Source organism: Hyperolius riggenbachi, chromosome 7 (genome assembly GCF_040937935.1).
Source record: "Hyperolius riggenbachi isolate aHypRig1 chromosome 7, aHypRig1.pri, whole genome shotgun sequence".
Taxonomy (NCBI): Eukaryota; Metazoa; Chordata; class Amphibia; order Anura; family Hyperoliidae; genus Hyperolius; species Hyperolius riggenbachi.
In genome coordinates, this window is record NC_090652.1 from 99584074 (window position 1) to 99602885 (window position 18812).

Genomic DNA, 18812 nt, shown 5'->3' on the forward strand with positions numbered 1-18812 from the left:
GGATATTCAGGGCTGAGTCAAGTGAAGAAGAGTCACAGAAAGCCAAGAAAACGCGGTCTATATGGTACTAAGGGGCCAGGAGAATGCTGCCGCCTGGGGTTAGTCAATACCATAGGTGAGCGGTCTTTATCTCTAAACAATGATCGTCTGCTCCTTCCCTGCTCTATTACATGGGAGGGTCGGACTAGTTCCGCAGAAGCCTTTGTAGACTCCGGTTCTGCAGCGAACTTCATAGATTACGATTTCGAAAAAGAATTAGGAATACCCTTGTTCCCACTAGACCGGCAGATTCTGGTCACTGCAGTGGATGACTCTCCATTGCAGAGTGGCCAGCCTCTTTTCCAAACCCCCTTGTTGTCATGTTGTTTAGGGGCGCTGCATGAAGAGAAATTACAGTTCCTGGTCCTGCCAATGGTAAACTCTACTGTTGTTCTTGGTATGCCCTGGTTACAACTCCACTCCCTGCAGATTGACTGGGCTTCAGGACAGCTACTGAAATGGTCAGCCCATTGTCATCAGCATTGTTTGGGGAGAGTTGAAGTTGGTACCACCAAGATACAGGTCGGAGGAGTGGCAGTGCGGTGTGCGGATTTTTCTGACGGGTTCTGTCCCTCACGGTCACCTCTTACGCATATACCAAGTAGTAAAAGTTCCAAAGCAGACGCTCTATATAAGGGTTTTAAACCTAAGACCATTCTACCTCAGATAAAACAGGCAGATGAGAGACGGTCTGTAAAGTGGAAATTTTCCCCAGGGGACATGGTATGGGTGTCCACCCGGCATTCGGCCCTGAAGCAACTGTCACCCAAACTGGGTCCTAGATTCATAGGACCATTCCCAGTGACCAAAAAAATTAATAATGTCACTTATGCGATTGATCTCCCAGCCAGCATGCGAGGTGTGAGATCATTCCATGTGTCTCTGTTGAAGCCGTCAGTGCACGTGGATTCCTCTCCCCCCCCCCGCCTCCCTGTGATGGTTGATGATCAACCCGAATATGAGATTGGAAAGATTCTGGACTCTCGGTTAGTGCAGAGTTTCGTGCAGTATCTGGTCCACTGGAAAGGATATGGTGTGGAGGAAAGAACTTGGGTGCCAGATTGTCGCATACACGCGGAAGGATTAAAGAAGGAATTTCACGACTCACATCCTGGGAAGCCTGGTGGGAAGTGTCCGGAGTCCACTCCTCAGGGGGGGGGGCACTGTAATGAACAGCGGAGATGCCGCCGCGTGGTCAAGTGACAGGGCGGCTATCTCCGCGTTCAGACCGGCGGTTTCCGCACAGCGACACGCGTCTGGCTTGGCTGGACCTTCTAGTGCACACAGATGGATAGCTACACGCGCGCGAGCCAGGCGACAGGACATTTATACCAGCAGAAGGGGAATCAGCTGATCAGGCCGATCAGCTGATCCCAGCTGGACTCTGGATTGGCTTAATGGCTCGGGCGGGGCTGCACAGCACTGCAAGTATATATAGATCTTGCTTGTCAGTTGCTGGTTGTCTGCCGTTGCGAATACTAACGTGTGAGCACTCAGACCAGTCAGATCCCACAGTGTGTTAGAACCAGGAGGACCTGGGAATTCACACTTAGCCAGATTACGTTTGTATTATATGTTAGACCAGTTCCAGGGTGTTGTGACCACGGACCTCACACCCAAGCTTAGGGATACTGTGTCATTGCTGTGTTATACTTTAGACCAGTTCCAGGGTGTTGTGACCACGGACCTCACACCCAAGCTTAGGGATACTGTGTCATACTTTAGACCAGTTCCAGGGTGTTGTGACCACGGACCTCACACCCAAGCTTAGGGATACTGTGTCATTGCTGTGTTATACTTTAGACCAGTTCCAGGGTGTTGTGACCACGGACCTCACACCCAAGCTCAGGGATACTGTGTCATTGCTGTGTTATACTTTAGACCTGTTCCAGGGTGTTGTGACCACGGACCTCACACCCAAGCTTAGGGATACTGTGTCATTGCTGTGTTATACTTTAGACCAGTTCCAGGGTGTTGTGACCACGGACCTCACACCCAAGCTTAGGGATACTGTGTCATTGCTGTGTTATCATTTAGACCAGTTCCAGGGTGTTGTGACCAAGGACCACACACTCAAGCTTAGGAACATTGTGCTATTACTGTGTTATTCTCTAGACTAGTTCCTGGGTGTCGAGACCTCACACCCCAGACTAGGATTGTGATTTATATCTGTTATTACCATTAGCTCGGGTGTTGCCGACCTGGCCTGCCCGACCCCTCGGGCTGTCACTCATCCCTCAAGTGTTCAGCCTGTCTGTACTACCCGTGACACTATTCCACCTAGTGTCAGTTAGCTGCAGGGACCTTCTGCTCCTCAGAGAGGCCTCTCTGCAGTACAGCCAAGGGCTCTATCCCTTAGGTGTCCTTTGGCTGCAGTATAGTCTGATTCCCGGTATTGCAGGGAATCACTGGCTCTCAGGTGAGCTCTGTCCCCTTTCCTAGGAGATAGTCCTCACACAGCCGAGGGCCACCTGCTCCTCAGGTGGTCCATGCTCTTTGTTATCTGCGTCTCCCGCCCCACGTGAGACAGCCTACTGTTGCACCAAAACACTTACACTTTATCAGGTGTCCAGAGGTTAGTCATACTTGTATTATTGGTGATACTGCAGATCATCAATAATCGGGTATATATCTGTATTGTTGGTGATACTGCAGATCACCAATAATCAGATTCTCTCTGTGTGCTGACACCAATCGTTACAGTAGGGTGGAATCCTGAAATAAGGTTACAGTATTTAAATAGGAAGAAGCTAATTTGTAAAGACCTTTGTAGGCGAGAGTTAGGATTTTGAATTGTATCCTTTGTGTAACTGGCAGCCAGTGAAGGGACTGAGAGGGGGATAGGGCAGGAGAAGCGGTGGATGAGTTGTGCAGCAGAGTTCATGATGGACTGTAGCAGTGCTAAATGGTTAGTGGTTAGGCCACAGAGCAGAGAGTTGCAAAAGTCTAGGCGTGAAATAATCACGGTATGTACCAGAAGTTTGGTAGTGTGCTGTGTGAGAAAAGGTGAGATTTTTTTTAGGTGGAGATGACAAGAGGAGAATAGTTTGTCAATGTGTTGTTTGAATGAGAGACTCAAGTCCAGTATTACACCTAGGCAGTGAGCCTGGGCGACAGGCGTTCAATATTGAAGTGCTATGAGCAGAAATTGTGATGTCAGGCAGGGTCATTGATGGTGAGGTGGGTAGATTACCACTTCAGTCTTGTCCATATTGAATTTTAGAAAACGGGAGGACACGGAGGTGATTGCATTGAGACAATCAGGAACACAAGCTGTTAGGAGTATCCAAGTCAGGAGCTGAAAGGTAGAATTTGGGTATCGTCAGCATGTAGGTGACATTAGAAGCCAAAGGAACTGATGAGCTGACCGAGGCCATAAGTGTAAATAGAGAAAAGGAGAGGTCCAATGGCAGAGCCTTGGGGAACCCCAACAGTGAGGTGTCGAGGAGAGGAGGTGGGGTCAGAGTGAGCGACTCTGAAGGTCCTATCTGTGAGATAAGAAGAAAAAGAACAAGACTCTGAATGCCCATACATGATGGGATTTGGAGAAGGAGAGGGTGGTCCACTGTGTCGAAAGCGAAAGAGAGATATAGGAGGATGAAAATTGGCAGGCAGTTGATTACTTTGAGTAGAGCAGTTTCGGTTGAGTGGCTGGGGCGGAATCCAGATTGGAGGTCATCAGAGAATTAGAGATGAGGTGACAAACTAAGTCAGAGTAGACATGGCGCTCAAGTAGTTTGGAAGAGAAGGGGAGGAGATAGATTGGGTGGTAAGAGGGGGCAAAAGGTTTTTTGAAGGTGTTATGATGGCTTGCTTGAGTGTGGATGGAAAAATTCCTTTGGTAAAAGTAAGGTTGAAGAGGGAGGTTAAGGCAGGTGAGATGGTAAAGGATAGGTAAGTAATGAGGTGAGAAAGAATGGGTTCAAGGGGGGATGTAGTAGTATGAGATTTAGGGATACAAAGGGGGGGGGGGAGAGATTTAAAGATTAGAGAGGAGGAGACAGTGAGTTCAGATAGTGGTGAGAAAATAGTTAGGGAGGATTGAAGGTTTGGAGAGAGGAGGTTCCTGTTGTTTGTGATTTTTTCACTAAAGAAGGAGACAAAGTCCTTGGCTGAGATACAGGGAGTTGGAAGTGGAGGAAGTTGAAGGTAGCAAAGTTTAGGGTTATGGGACTGTGAGGAAATTAAGGAGGAAAAGTATGAGTGTTTGGCTGCTGAGAAGGCCTGTCTGAGTATGTGCAGAACCTCTTTGTAACACTGGAGTGCTCACGCAAATCATTTTTCCCCCCAGCGCTGTTCAGCTGGGAGCGATGTTTCAGTAGTTTGATCTCTTCATTAAGCCAGGGTTGTCAATGGGCCGGCAACGGTAGACTGTGGAGGAGGGAGACACAGAGCCAAAGGCTGACGTTAGATGTTGTGGTTCATTTGAACTCTCATGCTAGGTAGACTATTTTCTCTCGGGATCTGATTTTCCACTCACTACTACACAAAAACTATTCCGTTACTGATCGGGAGCTGATCAGACATGTTGAAAATAATTGTTTTGATCTGTCGACCTGCCAGGACATTAACTGGTGTGTACTTAGTATTATGCTGGCTGTGTGAATTGTGACAAAAATTGAACTGACTATTATGACCAATTGTAACGGTTGGGTGTCGCAACTCAGATGTCTGATTATTTGGTGATCTGCAGAATCACCAATAATGCAGACGCTATACCTGATTATGTGTGATCTGCAGAATCACCAATAATACCAGTATAGCAACACAAAGAGCTGAGTGTGTAGTGTTTGGTGCAACCGTAACTTTAATAGTCTTATGAGACCTCACCAGAGGGGCTGGTGAGGTACTATCGGTACACTGACCGTGTAATAGAGTACTGTAACTTTAATCGTTTTGACGAGACCTCACCAGAGGGGCTGGTGAGGTACTACCGGTACACTGACCGTGTAATAGGGTTCAAGCTCCAGCAAGCTGGAGATACAATACTGAAGAGACCGAATCTCCCGAGGAGCGGGTGATTCAGAGTGTACTGCAGCCGAGTGATCACCCGAGGAGCGGGTGATTCAGACTGTACTGCAGCCTAGGAGCAGGAGATACAAACAGTACTGAACTAATGATCGCCTGAGAAGCAGGTGATTCAGACTGTACTGCAGCCTAGGAGCAGAAGACGCAAACAGTACTGCACTAAAGAATAACTTCACCAGAGGAGCTGGTGAAGCTAGCACCTCACCAGTGGCGAGAGCCCACTGGTAAGTAGAATGGTCAGACAGGCAAGGATCGGCAACAGAGAGGACAGTATCAATACAGAATCGTGAGGCAGAAGAGTAATCGGAAAACAGGCAGAGGTTCAGCAACTATAAGGCAGATAGGCGGAGGTACAGAATCAGTTAACGAGATCAGAGTCAGAGTATAGCCAGAGTCATACACAGATAATCAATACAATATAAATAATTCCTAATCTAGGTGTGAAGTCCTTGGTTTCAACACCTGGGATCTAGTCTAAGGTCTGAGCGCTAACACAAGAAGTATTCATGACAGCAGACACTGGCAGAATGACCAGTGAAAGTTTTTAAGGAAGAAGGAGACTCTCAGCCACTCCCACCTCGGATTCCGCAAATCCGAGCAGCGAGAGTCATCCCTGACGTCAGCCGACCCGCAGGTCAGCTGACGCGCCTTCTACCAGAATAAAAGCTGCGTCTCCGCGCGCGCCCGCGCGAGACGGCGACCCCCTGAGCAGAAGCACGCTCCGTCCTCGGCGTCCCAGACGCCGGGAGGACGGGCATCGGCATGGAGGCAGCTGCGGCGCTGTTCGCCGCGGCTGCCTTGTTTGTTACACCAATACTTTCATTTTCTCTACAGTGATCTTGTGTTAAATTTGCTGTTTGCCTTGAACCATCTATGAAATTTTTAAGGACATTTTTTTTCTTTTGAAATCTTTCAATTAAAATTAGGCACTGTATTGAAGAAATCCCTCCCACTAGAGCAATTTCTTCTAATTGCTGAAAATAATATATTTCCAAGATTTATGGTGGGCACTAGCAAACGTAGCTAAAGGTTTACCGTATGGTGGTTGGTTTGAATCATGCGTTACTGGTAATCCTAAAATCTATATTCCCCCGTGAGTGTTAAATATAAAGAGTCAATAGTATTTAGATCTGTACCAAAAGCTAAATAAAGCTATCATTTCAGTTTTTAATAAGTTGTCAACTGACTCAATACTCCTGAAATACTCCTGCCACCTCCTTTCCAAACTCTAAAACATCATGAATAAATCTTAACCACTTGCCGACCGCACGCTTATACCGTGCGTCGGCAAAGTGGCAGCTGCAGGACCAGCGACGCAGCTGCAGGCTGATTAATCAGGAAGCAGCCGCTGGCGGCTCGCAGGCTAAATGTAAACACAAGCGGAAATAAGGCAGATCGGCGATCCCCGGCCAATCAGCGGCCGGGGATCGCCGCCATGTGACAGGGGACAGCCTGTCACTGGCTGCACAGGACGGCCAGGTAGGAGAGGGAGGGGGGGATTTCGCCGCGGAGGGGGGCTTTGAGGTGCCCCCCCCGCAACACCCGGCAGGCAGGAGCGATCAGACACCCCCAGCACATCATCCCCCTAGTGGGGAAAAAAGGGGGGCGATCTGGTCGCTCTGCCTGCACCCTGATCTGTGCTGGGGGCTGCAGTGCCCACCCAGCACAGATAAGCTAAAACAGCGCTGGTCCTTAAGGGGGGGGTAAAGGGTGGGTCCTCAAGTGGTTAAAGAACAACCCGAGGTGACATGAGACATGATGAGATAGACTTGTGTACTGTATGTACAGTGCCAAGTACACAAATAACTAGGCTGTGTTCCTTTTTTCTTTCTCTGCTTGAAAGAGTTAAAAATCAGGTATGCAAGTGACAGTTTCTGTCCAGGTCAAGACTGGGTTGGACTGGGTCAGACTATAGCATAACCCTCACTGATTAGCAATTACAGCCATAAAATACTTTTCTGTCAGTAAATGGCTTCTGAGAGCAGGAAAGAGATAAAAAGTGGCAATAGTTCAATTTCTGTGTCATTGAGCAGAGTCAATGGAAAAATGCTTCTGACTTTGATTTGCTAGCAGAGTGTTAAGCTGCTATGCTGCCAAGAACACTATGGGCAACAACTGAAGCGAGCCACAGACAGTTATCACCAGAAGTTCCTCATTACCGCGAGCTCACTGTCTGCTATTGCCCTTATTCATCTAATTGGCACTAAAATCGCTATGATTAGTGTAGAAAGAGTCAAATTTCTCTATAACAAAACATTCTCAGCATTTAGACTGAGGGCTGACATGTGTAACAGTGTTAAGTCGGCAAGTATTGCTCATAGCCTCCACAATAATATCAGGCTTCTCAAAGAGTTCACAAAAATAAACTTCATGCCGCCGCATGTCGCAGAGACCCATATTCTGGATGAAGAAAAACTTGAGCAAAAGTTATACAGATTTTGAAGCAAACCTATGTCTTTTAATCAAAAATTAGATGCTTACCCCAGTAGAGGGAAGCTTCTGGATCCTCCTGCTTTTTGGGTTCGCCAAGACCCTGTTCTTCTTCAGGACCGTGCTCCCATCCGTGAATGAGTGCAGACGCACTGACCCCTCCATGCTAAGGCACAGGCACTCATACACAGGCCAGGGCACGGCTGTATGAACCTATTCAACAAGCCCTTGTCAAATAGATGCAGAGGTAGTGATGGCACAAACCGTCCGCCAGTGAACAGTTCACCATCTAGCTACTCCCGGGCGGGCAAGCTGAATCAGTAGAGCGCAGGCGCTCAGCATTTAGCTGTTTTTGGCCCGGCAAGCTGCAGGCAGTAGTGCGCAGGCATTGGCCTGGCGGCACGCTTCCTGGATCGCACGCCTGTGGCCAGGAGTACTCTGCACATACGCACTATGTAGTCGTGACTATGTAGTGTGATTGCACAAAGCGCTCCCAGACGCATTTAAAGGACCTCTGTTGCGAAAATCTTAAAATTTAAAATACATGTAAACATATACAAATAAGAAGTACGTTTCTTCAAGAGTAAAATGAGACATAAATTACTTTTCTCTGATGCTGCTGTCACTTACAGTAAGTAGTAGAAATCTGACATTACCAACATATTTTGGACTAGCCCATCTTCCCATGGTGAGGTTCTCAGGGTTTTCTTTATTTTTAAAAGCACTTAGTGAACGGCAGTTGCTCCGTCCAACTACCAAAGAAGTATATGGCGAGAAGGGAGGCTGGCCAACATCTTTGTATAAATCTTTTTCAGGGAATGTCTTTATAAAGAATAAAGGCCATGCTGAGACTCCCCCATGAAGAGATGACTAACCCAACACCTGTGGGTAATGTCAGATCTCTACTACCTAATGTAAGTGACAGCAACATAGGAGAAAAGTAATGTATGGCTCATTTTACTCTGGAAGAAATGTACTTATTTGTATGTGTTTTAAATTTTAAGATTTTTGCGACAGTTCCTTTTTAAGGACGTGCAAAGCCAGGAAAGCGTCTGCGCACTACTACCGCAGCTAGCCGGAAGTAGCTAGATGGTGAGCACCTGTGCACTACTGCCACTTGCAAACAGTTTGTGCCATCACTATTCAGAGGGTCCCAGCGCTGGAAAGGCAAACTTGAGGGGGACAATGGAAGCCTTTGGATTATCCAGTCTTCCCTATACTGAGGTATCTAACTTTTTCTTCTCATTTGCCTTCAGGCAAATTATTGATTGTTTTCATTATAATTAAATCGCTTTGCGATTTTTATCAGCAGTTTTTAGGCTGTCTTACAAAGAAACATCAAGGCCTTTAACTAGAGATAGTCAGTGAGACACAAATAATTCTGATTTGATACAGATTTTATGGTAAGTTTATGCAAATGCATGCAGCTTCATATTCCAATGCACCAATTAAATGTTGCAACAGCTTTATCTGACTGGTCCATTTTCTAGCTGCACAAATTCTGCATCAGCTAAAATTTGAATATCAGGTCCCTTTTCCACAAGGCAACGTTCTTCTTCAAAAAGCAGATCGCTGCCATTTAGCAGATCGCAACAGCACTGCGATTAACATGTAAATCGCGGTGCTGTTTTCCACTAGTGCAATTAGTTTTTCCCAAATGCCAATCGCTGGCCTGCGTGATTTTCGGTGCAGTTGCGCTCATACCTGTACAGCGCAATTGCGACAATGGAAAGTAACGCGATTGCAACGCAGCGTGATTGCTCTTGCGATTGTGTTACCTAGTAGAAAAGGGCCCTCATTGACCATTACTAGTCTACCACATATAAATCAGCCCAGGGCCCTTTTCCACTACACAGTTGAATCGCAAATCGCTAGTGATTTTTAAATCGCTATGGTTGCTACTTTATCATAGAAATCATGAGAAGTATTTTCCACTATAGTGATTCGATTTGTAAATCCCAATCGCTTTCTGGAGCGATTTTCAGAGGGATAATGCAATGCAAATGAAAATCACAATCGCATAACAGAATTAATGAAAAATCGCAATCGCTATCGCTGGCGTTTGTGATTTGTGATTGCTAGTGGAAAAGGGCCGGTTGCTCTGAGCATCTCCAGTAGTTCTTGCACCTATCTTGGCTAACCAGTCCCATTATACCCAATGGCAAGCATGGTAAGATGTAAATACCAGGTGCTCTATAAAAATATATCTGCCACTGCAACCTCCAACCTAGCAACCCTGCTCACCCTCTACACTGGAGAAGCCTTGCCACACAGCCATAGGCCAGCCGTCACTTCAGTAGGCAGAGATAACCTGTCACTAAGAATGAAGGGGACACACCTATCTTGCCCTCAACAAAGATGGCGTCCGCGGATTTGCGTCCCTGATCACGTGACGGGTGCCACCGCCGGTGCAGACAGTTTTGCACGGTGAGCCCCCCTCCACCGGAAGGAAAGTGTGCTGCAGGCGGCGGGCCTCGGGTGTGTGTAGGACGGGGATGCCCTCATGTCGCAGACGGTGGTGCAGGGCGGGAAGGAGAAGAAGGTGGGGAAGAAGCTGTTCTGGCGGCGGGGGGGATTCGTCAGCCGCTTCCTGCGGACTCTCAGCACCTTATCCCACCTGAGCAGCGAGCAAGAGGCCGCCGAGACCCCGGCCCGGGACAAAGCCTCCCCCTGCCGGCAGCCGGACCCCCCCAGCGATGGCAACCCGTCCCCTGTGCCCCCTAGCTCGGGAGGAAGCCCCCGCACCCCCGGCCTGTCCGGGCTCAAGAACCACGGGAACACCTGCTTCATGAACGCCGTGCTGCAGTGCCTCAGCAACACCGACCTGTTCGCAGAGTTCCTGGGCCTGGAGCAGTACAAGGAGGAGGGCAGCCCCCTGCCCAGCCCAGCCGCAGTCCCCGACCGAGGGGAGGTCACCGAGCAGCTGGCCAAACTACTGCGGTCCCTCTGGACGCTGGAGTACACCCCTCAGCACAGCCGCGACTTCAAGGTGATGAGCCCCTGTCCTCCTCATCCTCCTGCTTCACCGCTCTATCCTCCACATCCTTCTGCTTCACCGCTCTATCCTCCTCATCCTTCTGCTTCACCGCTCTATCCTCCTCATCCTTCTGCTTCACCGCTCTATCCTCCTCATCCTTCTGCTTCACCGCTCTATCCTCCACATCCTACTGCTTCACCGCTCTGTCCTCCTCATCCTTCTGCTTCACCGCTCTGTCCTCCTCATCCTTCTGCTTCACCGCTCTGTCCTCCTCATCCTTCTGCTTCACCGCTCTGTCCTCCTCATCCTTCTGCTTCACCGCTCTGTCCTCCTCATCCTTCTGCTTCACCGCTCTGTCCTCCTCATCCTTCTGCTTCACCTCTCTGTCCTCCTCCTCCTCCTGCTTCACCGCTCTGTCCTCCTCCTCCTCCTGCTTCACCGCTCTGTCCTCCTCCTGCTTCACCGCTCTGTCCTCCTCCTCCTCCTGCTTCACCGCTGTGGCCTACTCCTCCTCCTGCTTCACCGCTCTGGCCTACTCCTCCTCCTGCTTCACCGCTCTGGCCTACTCCTCCTCCTGCTTCACCGCTCTGGCCTCCTCCTCCTCCTGCTTCACCGCTCTGGCCTCCTCCTCCTCCTGCTTCACCGCTCTGGCCTCCTCCTCCTCCTGCTTCACCGCTCTGGCCTCCTCCTCCTCCTGCTTCACCGCTCTGGCCTCCTCATCCTCCTGCTTCACCGCTCTGGCCTCCTCATCCTCCTGCTTCACCGCTCTGGCCTCCTCATCCTCCTGCTTCACCGCTCTGGCCTCCTCATCCACTGCTTTGTCTTCCCCATGCTATGGCATCTCTTAATTATTGACCTTATCCTCCAGTTTCACTGCTCTGCCCTCCTTTTCCTCCAGCATAACTGCTCTGCCCATCTCTGACCCTTCATCAATGTCCTCTTTTAATCTATCTTATCCCTTGAAGTCAATTTTCACCAATTCCACCCATCTGTCACAATACAACCCCTCAATCTTTCAACAGTCACAGGAAATCTAGACTGTGTTTGGTTTTGCTGCTGTCTTGGGTGGGGGTAAGAAAAAGCTGGGGGAAGTTTGGTTTGTGCTGAGTTACAAAATGTTCCTAGAAAGTTGGGAGGGGGGTATGTTCACCACATAAATGAGGGCACTGGGACTTTGGTGCATCAAATATGTTTCATATGACACTGCCTATTGTTGGCCCCAACTACTTATTGACCATCCACCTACAGCATTACCCCACCCAGCTGAAATATATTTCTGTGAAGAACATTTACTGAACTACTTAGTTACTGCACCCATCTGTACTGATAAGCTGCATTTTATTGTGGTACCTAGTTCTGTATCCATAGCCACTATGCAGCCACATCACCTCATTGTTATACCCATGTCTGTATCCACAGCCACTATCCAGCTATAGCACTTCACTGTGGTATCCAGTTCTGTATCCCCAGCCACTCTTTTGCCAGATTCCTTCATTGTGGTACACAGTTATGTACCTACATCCTCTAACCAGCTACATAATTTTATTGTGGTACCCACCTCTGTAGCCACGTCCACTATCCAGGTACATCCCTTCATTGTGGTACCCGCTTGTGTATCCATTATGCAGCCACATAGCCTCATTGTGATACCCTGTTCTGTATCCGCATATATTATCCAGCCACATCACTTCATTGGGCTCTATTCTCAAAGACTTCCCGCATGCGGTAAAGTGCATTCGGGAAGTTTGCGACCAAAATACCGTCAAGTTGACATTCTCAAAATGTTCCGCATGTTTTTTCCGCATGCGGAAAAAGTGCGGTAAAAGTGCGAGATTCATGTGGAAAAATTTCCGCAAAAGTCGGTATTTTCCGCAATAAAAAAATCAATTCTCAAAAATGTTCAGTCGCATCATTTCGTCGTTATTTACAGTTTTTTTTTTTTTTTTTTATCACCTACAAGTAGTAGGTGATATATTCCGCATCCCATTGACTTTAATGAAGTCTGTAGGCTTAAAGAGAACCCGAGGTGTGTTTAAAGAATGTTATCTGCATACAGAGGTTGGATCTGCCTATACAGCCCAGCCTCTGTTGCTATCCCAAACCCCACTAAGGTCCCCCTGCACTCTGCAATCCCTCATAAATCACAGCCATGCTGTGAGGCTGTGTTTACATCTGTAGTGTCAGTCTCAGCTGCTCCCCCGCCCGCTCCAGTCCCTGCCCCCGTCCATTCACTCCAATCAGCAGGGAGGGAAGGGGTGCAGGCGGGGACTGGAGCTCTGCAGGAGGCGGGGAGAGCAGCAGACTGACACTATAGAGATAAACACAGCCAGCTCTGACAAGCTGTTTGTCAGCAGCGTGGCTGTGATTTATGAGGGATTGCAGAGTGCAGGGGGACCTTAGGGGGGTTTGGGATAGCAACAGAGGCTGGGCTGTATAGGCAGATCCAGCCTCTGTATGCAGATAATATTCTTCAAACCCACCTCGGGTTCTCTTTAAGGGCTGTGCTTGCTGGACTTTAATTTTTTTTTTAAACACTTTTTCATGCGACCTTTTTACCGCATGATTCCCGCATGAATAATAGCTGTTTCCGCGCCTTTTTTCCCGCATGCGGAAAACATGCGGAAAATATTAGTGAATGTTGAAAAAATGCGGGGTTTACCGCTGGCGGAAATATAGCGGTAAAAATTTTGCGGAAATTTTGGCTCTTTGTGATTCAAGCCTATTGTGGTACTATGTTATGTACCCACTTCCACTATTCAGCCACATAAATTCATTGTGGTACCCAGTTCTGTATCAACATCCCTTATCCAGCTACATCACTTACCTTAAATAAGATAACCAGTTATGTGTTCACATCCACTATCTAGCCACATCACTTCACTGTAGTACCCAATTTGGTATCCACATCCACTATCCAGCCACATCACTTTGTGGTACCCAGGTCTGTATCCACATCCACTATTGAGCCACTGCAGTTCATTGTGGTACCCAGTTCTGTATCCATATCCACTATCCAGCCTCACCACTTAAATGTGGTAACCAGCTCTGCATCCACTATTGAGCTACATCACTACATTGTGGTACCCAGTTCTGTATCCACATCCACTGTCCAGCCTCATCACATAATTGTGGTACCCAAGTGTGTATCCACATTTACTAGCCAGCCACATCTCTTCATTGTGGTACCCCGTTCTGCCTCCACACTTACCATCCAGACACATGCAGTGTTCTCCCCAGGCTCTTTAAGCCACCTCTTAGCTAAGTTTGGTAAGCATCCTCCCCATATGCTGTAAGTAGAGCTGCACCTGCCCTGCATTGCCCTGTCGTGCCCCACCCGGCTAAAAAAAAATTCTGGGTATATCCCAGACATCACTTCATTGTGGTACCCAAGACTGTATACACATCCACATCCGCTATCCAACCACATCACTTCATTGTGCTACCCAGTTCTGTATCCACATCCACTATCCAGCTACATCACTTCTTTGTGGTATCGAAATGTTTATCCACATCTACCATGCAGCCACAACACTTCATTATGGTACCCAGTTCTGTATCCGCTTCCACTAACCAGCTTTATTATTTAATTGTGGTACCCAATCCACTATGCAGCCACATCACTTCATTGTGGTGCCCAGCTTGTATCCACTATGCAGCCACATCACTTCATTGTGGTACCCAGCTTGTATCCACTATGCAGCCACATCACTTCATTGTGGTACCCAGCTTGTATCCACTATGCAGCCACATCACTTCATTGTGGTACCCAGCTTGTATCCACTATGCAGCCACATCACTTCATTGTGGTACCCAGCTTGTATTCACTATGCAGCCACATCACTTCATTGTGGTGCCCAGCTTGTATTCACTATGCAGCCAAATCACTTCATTGTGGTGCCCAGCTTGTATCCACTATGCAGCCACATCACTTCATTGTGGTACCCAGCTTGTATCCACTATGCAGCCACATGACTTCATTGTGGTGCCCAGCTTGTATCCACTATGCAGCCACATGACTTCATTGTGGTACCCAGCTTGTATTCACTATGCAGCCACATCACTTCATTGTGGTACCCAGCTTGTATTCACTATGCAGCCACATCACTTCATTGTGGTACCCAGCTTGTATTCACTATGCAGCCACATCACTTCATTGTGGTGCCCAGCTTGTATCCACTATGCAGCCACATCACTTCATTGTTGTACCCAGCTTGTATTCACTATGCAGCCACATCACTTCATTGTGGTGCTCAGCTTGTATCCACTACGCAGCCACATCACTTAATTGTGGTACCCAGCTTGTATCCACTATGCAGCCACATCACTTCATTGTGGTGCCCAGCCTGTATCCACTATGCAGCCACATCACTTCATTGTGGTGCCCAGCTTGTATCCACTATGCAGCCACATCACTTAATTGTGGTGCCCAGCTTGTATCCACTATGCAGCCACATCACTTAATTGTGGTACCCAGCTTGTATCCACTATGCAGCCACATCACTTAATTGTGGTACACCATTCTGTTCCTGCAGCCACTATCCAGCTACTTTAAAGAGACACTGAAGCGAAAAAAAATATGATATAATGAATTGGTTGTGTTCTATGAATAATTACTAGAAGTTTAGCAGCAAAGAAAATATTCCCATATTTTTATTTTCAGGTATGTAGTGGTTTTTCTAACATTGCATCATTCTATAATATGTGCAGATCACACAACACTCAGCATTCAAAATGAGTCTTTCAGAGCAGTCTGTGAACTAATGACCTCTCCTCTGGCAGAGAAAAAGTAAATAGTTCAATAACACTTGAGATAATAAAAGTCAGATAACAGCCCTCTCCAGGACTTTGAAAGTCTCAGAGCTTAATTGCTTTTTTGCATAGAGATAACTGGAGTTTCTTAACTCTTCCTGTACTGGAAACAATTAGACTGATGTATCTGATCTTAATGTTTTATTTCTTAGCTGTACTACACATACAAATCATAATATCATAATTTTTTTTTCGCTTCAGTGTCTCTTTAATTCATTGTAGTATGCAGTTCTGTATCAACATACACTATCCAGCCACATTACTCGATCCTCCCTCCATCTGGATTCCTATTGTATCTGACTATCTCCATACATTCAGTTTTTGAAATCCTAATAATCACTTGTCTGTCTGAGAGAACATTGTTTTCTTTTTTTTGCCTGGCATTCTCCATACACATGCATAGTCCATTGCCTCATCAGTATTTTCATATCTGCATCAAAATCTAATATCTAGCTCTGCCACTTTTTTGCTGTACTTTCTGCAGCTACATACATTGACAAACTTCATCGTATATTATCTGTACCTCTCTTCTGACTTTCTGATCATTGATACCAATGTTATGTGCAGGGTTTTATACAGTATTTTTATTAACAGCATTTTATAAATGGTTCATGGTTTCTAATCCTCTTAAAGTTCTGTTCTAAAGACAACTTTTATTTTGGAGCAGAGGACTTTTATAGCTATCTATATACAGTCAAATCAACATAAAAGCTGCGCTTCCAAGTCCTTATATCAATAGGATACGGACAAAAAAATAAATTGTGTGGGGAACTGGGCTGTAACTTATTACTGAAGTGTGTTTTGCTCACTAAATAATCATGACATATCTGCATTATTGATTTCAACCCCATTTTATAATATTAACTTTTCACGTGAAGTATAAACTGTAAGTTAATGCCCTGTGTACCTTAAGTGTGTTTTATTGAGAAATGAGTTTGAAGCGCATCTTTCTTTTACAGTGTTCTCCCCAGAATTTTTTTCCCAGCTGGGTGGCATGAAAAAGTAACCAGGTGGGGTATGACGAGGGAATTCAGGGCCGGCGCAACTCTGTTTACATCATAGGGGGAGGATGAGCAGGCTAGCCGATAACAGCTGCAGGGCTAAGAAGTCGGAGCAATATTTAGGTACCTGTAGTCAGTGATTTCATTAACTGAGGAGTCAGATGATTTTTGTACCAAATTTACTGCCCTGGTAAGTATTATACTAAGGAGTCAGAGGTTTCATAAACTGAGGAGTCTGAGCCAATTTGGGTACCTGGAGTCAGAGGTTTCATAAACTGAGGAGTTGGAGTCAGATGATTTTTGTACCGATTCCACAGCCCTGGACCGAACACGTTGATTGCAGCGCAGGAGATTTGGGCACAGCCGGCGCCACCATAGACCATATTAGGAATTGCGACTATAATGGCGCACAGTGAGTTCTTCTGTCAAGCTTTTTCTCGGCGCCACGTGTAAACGCCAGCTTTTAGATGCTAGCTTCTGAAGGCTTTTGGGAAGCCTCCAAGGCTAGCAGGTCGGATCTCTGCAATTGTTTCCCGGTGTTTACCACCTCTGAAAACATGATGTTGCTTTCGAGATGAGACGGAACTCCGGGATCTACAGCCAGGCTTTCATGAAAGCGTTCAAAAGCCAGCTCTAAACGCACCCATTCACTTCAGTGTTCTCCCCCAAACTTTTTCCAGCCGGGTGGCATGAAATAGTAGCCGGGTGGGACAAGATGAGAGAATGCAGGGCCGGTGCTTCTCTGCACAATTCTGCTTACAGCAGAGGAGGAAACGAGCCGATGACAGCCGGGTGCTCACCAAAACTAGCCGGGTGGAGCACCCGGCTAAAAGAGCCTGGGGAGAACACTGCACTTGAATGAGACGGCGGTAGATCTCAAAAAACGCCACGTCTTAAACGCCCGTGTGAACAAGCCCTAACTTCAGCGCCGTCAGAAGACGGAGCTTAAAGAGGAACTCCAGTGAAAATTACGTAATGAATAAAAGCTTAATTTTTACAATAATGATGTATAAATGATTTAGTCAGTGTTTGGCCATTGTAAAATCTTTCCTCTCCCTGATTTACATTCTGACATTTATCACATGGTGACATCTTTACTGCTGGCAGGTGATGTCTGTGGAAGTAGCTGCTGATTGCTTTTTTGGAAGTTGCAAACAGCTGTTATTTACCACAATGCAACAAGGCTCCCACAGTGTGAAGTCAGCACCATGGTCCTGACATCACACTGTGGGAGGGGTTTCACCACAATATCTGCCATACAGAGCTCCATGATGATCTGTTTGAGAAAAGGTAAAGATTTCTCATGGTAAGGGGGTATCAGCTACTGATTGGGATGAAGTTCAAACCTTGGTTACGGTTTCTCTTTAAGTTACTACAAAAACACTGTAATTTGACAGTCGGCAATAGCTGGCGACCGAATTACATCATTCCCCACCATCCATGGGCCTGGAGGGGGAATAGTAATTAATGCTGCCGGGACTTGTGCAGGAGCAGGGTAAGCTGTATATCGGCTGTGACTTCATTTGTACGCCCCCTGGACAGCTGGGTGCTCACCAAAATTAGACGGGTGTAGCACCCAGCTAAAACAGTCTGGGGAGAACACTGCTTTATGATTTTTGATCTGTGGAAACCAGAATTGGAGAAAGTTGAACTCTGAACAGAGCTAATGAGATTGCAGAAGCAAATCATTGATTGGCACCTTGAATTAAAGTGTACCTGAAGAGGGAGATGGAAATAAACGTATGTTTTTACCTCAGTAGAGGGGAAGCCGATATTCTTGTGGCCCATCAATTTAGCGCTAGGCCCCTTTTAGCATATTTGATAAGAACTTGTGAAACATGCTTTAGTGGCCACACTCCTGTTGGTGTACAAGGGTGACCCTACAGTGCACAAGTAAGGTCTGCACATGCCCAGTAGCACAGAGCCTATCGTGCATGGCTTTTCCCTCTATGCACAAGTGCTTCGTCCTGCTTGGTATGCATAAATTGTGCTCGTGTATGCGCAGTACAGTTGTGCTTATCACAAACAATAGTGTGACCACGGAGATGAAGAGGATCTAGGCCAGCAGCTGCGCAGAATGCTCCCAACCATGGGGGCGTGTGGCTTAGCATTACTGATGCCGACTGGACATATTACAGGGGAAGATTGTAAAAGAACAGCACCCTGGGAGGACAGTGAGGACATGGGGCTGGAGGAAGCCCCAGGTTAGTATAAATTCTTCTATTTGTACAGTAATGTCTCAGGTATACTTTAAATTTGCTGATAATGCAAATCGTCATTGCATTTCAGCGGTTCTGGAGGTGTGGCTAGCTTACAGGGACAACAAAGGATGATTTGCATATTCAGCAGTGATACATCGTGGGAGACATATGCTCACTCCAACGTGAATTATTGCGAATACCTTCTGTTTTAAGGAGGCAAACTTCTTTTGCTTACCATTTTAGTAAGAGGGCTTCTTGATCCTTTGTAGCCCCTTACACACTGCTAGGAGCTCTCGTTCACCATGAGCTTGCTGAGCAATCTGTAAC

At 46.9% G+C, this 18812-nt stretch overlaps 2 protein-coding genes across 5 annotated transcripts in view; one reads left to right on the top strand and one right to left on the bottom strand.

Annotated features, from left to right (window-relative positions):
* The window catches only part of SCNN1G (sodium channel epithelial 1 subunit gamma), a 63896-nt gene extending 53438 nt beyond the window's left edge, over positions 1–10458 (bottom strand). For 2 of the 4 annotated variants that reach the window (XM_068244454.1, XM_068244450.1), the window contains exon 1: positions 10322–10458. The gene's annotated coding sequence lies outside the window, so the exon portion shown is untranslated. Of the gene's footprint in view, positions 1–7548; positions 7655–9741; positions 9954–10321 lie in introns of those variants that run through there. The other 2 variants (XM_068244451.1, XM_068244455.1) reach the window with 2 other exon arrangements.
* USP31 (ubiquitin specific peptidase 31) overlaps positions 9889–18812 on the top strand; it is a 141846-nt gene continuing 132922 nt past the window's right edge. Inside the window, exon 1 of the mRNA XM_068244449.1 lies at positions 9889–10486. Coding sequence (XP_068100550.1) covers positions 10001–10486 — 486 coding nt within the window. The 5' untranslated portion in view covers positions 9889–10000. The remainder of the gene's footprint in view (positions 10487–18812) is intronic.